The 6,285-nt window shown below is 45.3% G+C and overlaps 1 protein-coding gene across 1 annotated transcript in view; it reads right to left on the bottom strand.

Annotated features, from left to right (window-relative positions):
• Positions 1-506: 506 nt before the first annotated feature.
• Positions 507-6,285, bottom strand: part of rnaset2l (ribonuclease T2, like) — a 33,640-nt gene continuing 27,861 nt past the window's right edge. The window contains exons 3-9 of the mRNA XM_072462175.1: positions 4,840-4,907; positions 4,669-4,726; positions 4,445-4,512; positions 4,253-4,366; positions 3,274-3,322; positions 1,718-1,792; positions 507-732 (exon numbers count right to left, since the gene is read on the bottom strand). Of these exons, the coding sequence (XP_072318276.1) occupies positions 556-732; positions 1,718-1,792; positions 3,274-3,322; positions 4,253-4,366; positions 4,445-4,512; positions 4,669-4,726; positions 4,840-4,907 (609 nt within the window). The 3' untranslated portion in view covers positions 507-555. The remainder of the gene's footprint in view (positions 733-1,717; positions 1,793-3,273; positions 3,323-4,252; positions 4,367-4,444; positions 4,513-4,668; positions 4,727-4,839; positions 4,908-6,285) is intronic.

Below are 6,285 nucleotides of genomic sequence, written 5' to 3'. Positions count from 1 at the left end.
AAATAAAATAAAATATAACTTTTCTGTCAAATATAGGCTATGATTTAATTAATTTCATGTCACCTTTATTAAGGATACAAGTGCAGACAGATGTTACAGACAGTTAAAAAATAGAAACTAAAATCTTTCTAGGGGCCGGATTAAAACATGCCGAGAGCCACATCTTGACCATGGGGCTACAATTGCCCATGTCTGGCCAAAGGGCCAATAAAAAAATCATTATTATTATTTTTTTAAATATTACTTGGCATGTTTGGCGGGCCAGATTATAAAGACAAACGCGCCGTATGTGGCTCGCGGGCCGTACTTTGCCCAGGTCTGATTTAAGTGTTTGTTTGGAAAAACTGAACATGACAAACAAAATGACAGTTAAGAGTTTTCTTTGATCAGAACGAAAAGGGTCAGAAGTCATGAGGCTCAAGAAGAAACAAGTAATGTTTTTAAATGTTTTATTTAAACACCCGGTTCAAACCCGGTTCAGACCCGGTTCAGACTCGGTTCAGACCCGGTTCAGACCCTGGTTCAAACCCGGTTCAGACCCAGTTCAGACCCGGTTCAGGGGCAGGTCTTGGGGGGCTGGCTGTGGTCAATGGGAGGGTAGTACAGAGGCACGTCAGGGGGGCAGGGGTGAGTCACAGGCGGCTTGGGGGCCCATCTGAGGTCAGAGTATTTACAACCTGTGGTCCCATTAGGAGAGAGAGAAACCTTCATCTGGAACCACAGCTCACGACCCTGAAACATCACAGACATGAGGAGAAACATCACAGACATGAGGAGAAACATCACAGACATGATAGAAAAAGCTTCAGTTGTAGTCATCTGGACTCAGTTTGAAAAAATAGACGTTTCGACTCTCATCCAAGAGTCATTGTCAATAAAAGAATTTAGATCGAGAACTCCGATATTAATAATGTTCTGTGGTAAGACCCGCCCATTGGGAGGAGCCTTCCTGAAGTATGGGCGGGTCTTACCACAGAACATTATTAATATCGGAGTTCTCGATCTAAATTCTTTTATTGACAATGACTCTTGGATGAGAGTCGAAACGTCTATTTTTTCAAACTGAGTCCAGATGACTACAACTGAAGCTTTTTCTACTATGGAACACGCCTGGACGAATGAGGGATTACACCGACATCACAGACATGAGGAGAAACATCAAAGACATGAGGAGAAACATCACACATGAGGAGAAACATCACAGACATGAGGAGAAACATCACATCATGAGGAGAAACATCACAGACACAAGGAGAAACATCACATCATGAGGAGAAACATCATAGACATGAAGAGAAACATCACAGACATGAGGAGGAACATCACAGACACGAGAAGAAACATCACAGACATGAGGAGAAACATCACAGACATGAGGAGGAACATCACAGACACGAGGAGAAACATCACAGACATGAGGAGAAACATCACAGACATGAGGAGGAACATCACAGACATGAGGAGAAACATCACAGACATGAGGAGGAACATCACAGACATGAGGAGAAACATCACAGACATGAGACAGACCTCCTTCTCTGACCTTCTCCTCAGACCTTCGCCTCAGACCTCCTTCTCTGACCTTCTCCTCAGACCTTCTCCTCAGAACTCCTTCTCTGACCTTCTCCTCAGACCTTCTCCTCAGACCTCCTTCTCTGACCTTCTCCTCAGACCTTCTCCTCAGACCTTCTCCTCTGAGTGTGATTTTGCTTCTGACCTGTTTGTCTTTGAAGCACTGGATCTCGTGGTGATCTCCAAACAGAGGAGCCACGACACGACGCAGCTGCTCCACCTGAGAGAAGACAATGGAGACAGTGAGAGAGAAGACAATGGAGACGGTGAGTGAGAAGACGATGGAGACAATGAGAGAGAAGACGATGGAGACAATGAGAGAGAAGACGATGGAGACAGTGAGAGAGAATACGATGGAGACAGTGAGAGAGAAGACGACGGAGACGGTGAGAGAGAAGACGATGGAGACAGTGAGAGAGAAGACGGTGGAGACAGTGAGAGAGAAGACGATGGAGACGGTGAGAGTTACGACGATGGAGACAGTGAGAGAGAAGACGAAGGAGACAGTGAGAGTGAAGACGATGGAGACAGTGAGAGAGAAGACGATGGAGACAGTGAGAGAGAAGACGATGGAGACGGTGAGAGAGAAGACAATGGAGACGGTGAGTGAGAAGACGATGGAGACAATGAGAGAGAAGACGATGGAGACAATGAGAGAGAAGACGATGGAGACAATGAGAGAGAAGACGATGGAGACAATGAGAGAGAATACGATGGAGACAGTGAGAGAGAAGACGATGGAGACGGTGAGAGAGAAGACGATGGAGACAGTGAGAGAGAAGACGACGGAGACAGTGAGAGAGAAGACGACGGAGACAGTGAGAGAGAAGACGACGGCGACAGTGAGAGAGAAGACGATGGAGACAGTGAGAGAGAAGACGACGGAGACAGTGAGAGAGAAGACGACGGAGACAGTGAGAGAGAAGACGACGGCGACAGTGAGAGAGAAGACGACGGAGACAGTGAGAGAGAAGACGATGGAGACGGTGAGAGAGAAGACGACGGAGACAGTGAGAAAGAAGACGATGGAGACGGTGAGAGAGAAGAGGATGGAGACAATGAGAGAGAAGACGATGGAGACAGTGAGAGAGAAGACGACGGAGACAGTGAGAAAGAAGACGATGGAGACGGTGAGAGAGAAGAGGATGGAGACAATGAGAGAGAAGATGATGGAGACAGTGGGAGAGAAGACAATGGAGACAGTGAGAGAGAAGACGACGGAGACAGTGAGAGGGAAGACGATGGAGACGGTGAGAGAGAAGACAATGGAGACAATGAGAGAGAAGACAATGGAGACAGTGAGACAGAAGATGATGGAGACGATGGAGACAGTGAGAGAGAAGACGATGGAGACAGTGAGAGAGAAGACGACGGAGACAGTGAGAGGGAAGACGATGGAGACGGTGAGAGAGAAGACAATGGAGACGGTGAGAGAGAAGACAATGGAGACGGTGAGTGAGAAGACGATGGAGACAATGAGAGAGAAGACGATGGAGACAATGAGAGAGAAGACGATGGAGACAATGAGAGAGAATACGATGGAGACGGTGAGAGAGAAGACAATGGAGACAATGAGAGAGAAGACAATGGAGACAGTGAGACAGAGGATGATGGAGACGATGGAGATAGTGAGAGAGAAGACGATGGAGACAGTGAAGACGACGGAGACGATGGAGACAGTGAGAGAGAAGACGATCTCACCTCGTACGTTGTGTTACAGGACGGAGTGATGCCGGCTTTGTCCAACAGACTGAAACAAACACAGAGCGAGTCAGCGCAGTCCCTCCTTTGTCCAGCAGAGGTCAGAGGTCAGAGGTCGAGTCCTTTGTTTCATCTGGACACTGTTTTTGAAGTCCAGACGTTCTGACTCATTCTAAATCTGGGTCAAATGTCTCGTCATGTCTCGTTCTTGAGCACCAGATTAATATTTGATCGTCATCTCACTTGACCACGGTTTGAGAAGACTGTCATAAACAGATGGGAGATTATACTTGTCTCTCTGTGGAGTGAGAGAACAAGCACATGTTCCTGAGCTCCTTTAGGGTCTTAAAAACCTCAACACTTTCCTAAGGCTTTCTGAGCATAACAATTATTCATCAGAATGACTTTATAAGCAAGTTTTGCCATCCAAGTAAAGCTAACACACATTAGCATGCTAACAGCGCACTTCCTGCTCTTGAATTAGATGCAGACAGCACACAGCGGTCTCATTTAGTCCAGCTCAGGGCAATATACAGTATAGACTCTAGCTTATCAGACCAGGACCTTCAGATTGAAAATAACTTAGAAATGACAATCAAAACGTAATTTCAGGACCAGGCTCAGGATCAGGACCAGGGCCAGGCTCAGGACCAGGACCAGGATCAGGATCAGGATCAGGACCTGGCTCAGGACGAGGCTCAGGACCAGGACCAGGCTCAGGACCAGGACCAAGACCAGGACCAGGACCAGGCTCAGGACCAGGACCAGGACCAGGACCAGGACCAGGACCAGGACCAGGCTCAGGACCAGGCTCAGGACCAGGTCCAGGTCTAGGTCCAGGTCCAGGACCAGGACCAGGACCAGGACAAGGACAAGGACAAGGACCAAGACCAAGACCAAGACCAAGACCAAGACCAAGACCAAGACCAAGACCAAGACCAAGACCAAGACCAAGACCAAGACCAGGACCAGGTCTGACCTGTGCACGTCAAAGCGTGCTCGGAGCTGGAGGCAGGTCTGGAAGTATCTGAGTGGAGAGTTCAGTCCTTCCACACACGCAGCACAGACGCCGTGTTTGAGCCACTCTGAACGCCTGAGACACAAACACAGAAAAGACTCAGGTCATTTTAAATCTAATTTAAATTAAATTAAACAAGACTTCATTATTTACCAGAACTGGAAGTCAGATCTGGTTTTCAGAAAAGACGGCCAAAACTCAGTCAAGTTTGTCTCCAGATCCTGAAAAAGAACCAGGTCTAAACCAGGACTAAAGCAGGACTAAAACCAGGACAAAAGCAGGACTAAAACCAGGACTAAACCAGGACTTAACCAGGACTAAACCAGGACTAAACCAGGACTAAACCAGGACTAAACCAGGTCTGTAGTTGGACTTACCTTGATGTCGGAGTGGAACATGGGCCAGCAGTGACAGCAGTTATGAGCTTTGAAAGGCCTGGAGCATAATAGAGATCAAGTCAGGACGAAACCGGGACTAAACCAGGACAAAACTGGGACTAAACCAGGACTAAACCAGAACTGAATCAGAGGCATTAAAGAGTTCCTCACCAGAGTCCGTGGATGGTCCAATCGTTGACATTCGGGGGGATTTTACACAGCGTCTCGTTGTATAAAATCTAGAAACAATAATTAAACATTAAAACAATGTGTGGGTTTAATTGTTATGGTTACGTGTTTCTGTTGAAGTTAAAGCTACAAATGTAGTTGATTCTGTGAAGTGCAGTGAAGAAGTCTGTGATGAGCTTTAAACAACAACCGCATCATCGCAGAAGACACTCAGATTGTGGATCACAGTCGGCGGTGCAGCTTCATCTCAAAATCACATCTTATGAAAATATCAGAAATATGAATGAGGCGTTTCATATTTCTGTGATGCAGATTTGAATTATGTTTGTGTTCCATGGTGATCTGCAGTGACCCACGTCCAGCTCCATGTTGTGATAGAAAGTTCTGCTAAAGAATCATAACTTTCTATTAAATATTTTGACAAGTGGACCTTCTCATTTTATTATTTTAGCTAATGCTCATGGTCGACCAAACGGATGTGAAAAACAGATATTAAAGTATAAAAAGATGAATTTGTTTCATCTGGACTCAATACATTTCGACTCATTCAAAGACTCTTTGATTCAAAATTCCATTATAAACAACAGGAAGGTTAAATCTTAACCCCCGTCTCTATTTAATGATGGTTTTTCATGGTTTGTGGCTTTAAGATGCAGATGCACGATGCTCCTGAACTCCAGTGTCTGACGTGTGAGAGAGCCTTTTGTGCAGTGGCTCTTTAATCTCACTATATGGCTCTTTAGTCTCACTATGTGGCTCTTAAGTCTCACTATGTGGCTCTTTAGTCTCACTATGTGGCTCTTTAGTCTCACTATGTGGCTCTTTAGTCTCACTATGTGGCTCTTTAGTCTCACTATGTGGCTCTTTAGTCTCACTATGTGGCTCTTTAGTCTCACTATGTGGCTCTTTAGTCTCACTATGTGGCTCTTTAGTCTCACTATGTGGCTCTTTAGTCTCACTATGTGGCGCTCTTTACAACTTCCTTCACTGCATTGGACAGAATAAACTACATTGCTCTGTTTTTGTCTTGATTCACAGATTGAGAATGACTCTTGGATTAGAGTTGAAACATATGTTAATTCCAAAAGAAACAGTCCAGATGAAACAACTGAATCTTTTTTGACAACGGAACCCTCCTGGACGAATGAGGAATTACACCTACATATTAAATTTAAGGTAATACCTTCTTCTTTTATATTTTAGTGGTTAGGATTAATAAACAGAAGAATGATCAGTGGTTGTGTTAATTGTGTTAAATACGCTTTTCAAATATTGTGCCTCTCGTTAGATCTGGTTCAGTGGCGACACACAAGACTCTTTTTCTGATGATTCTCATCCTGGACGTTTGGAACCTCATGTGAAGTTCAGACCTTTTATGTAGCGAACTACAGACGACCTCTGAACGTTGCCACAGTGACAGTAACACAG

Source organism: Eucyclogobius newberryi, unplaced genomic scaffold, assembly GCF_026437365.1.
Source record: "Eucyclogobius newberryi isolate DKJ021-1_F unplaced genomic scaffold, fEucNew1.0.hap1 SCAF_10, whole genome shotgun sequence".
Classification (NCBI taxonomy): Eukaryota; Metazoa; Chordata; class Actinopteri; order Gobiiformes; family Gobiidae; genus Eucyclogobius; species Eucyclogobius newberryi.
The sequence above is the reverse complement of the archived record's forward strand: the minus strand, read 5'-3'. Positions and strand labels throughout refer to the sequence as shown.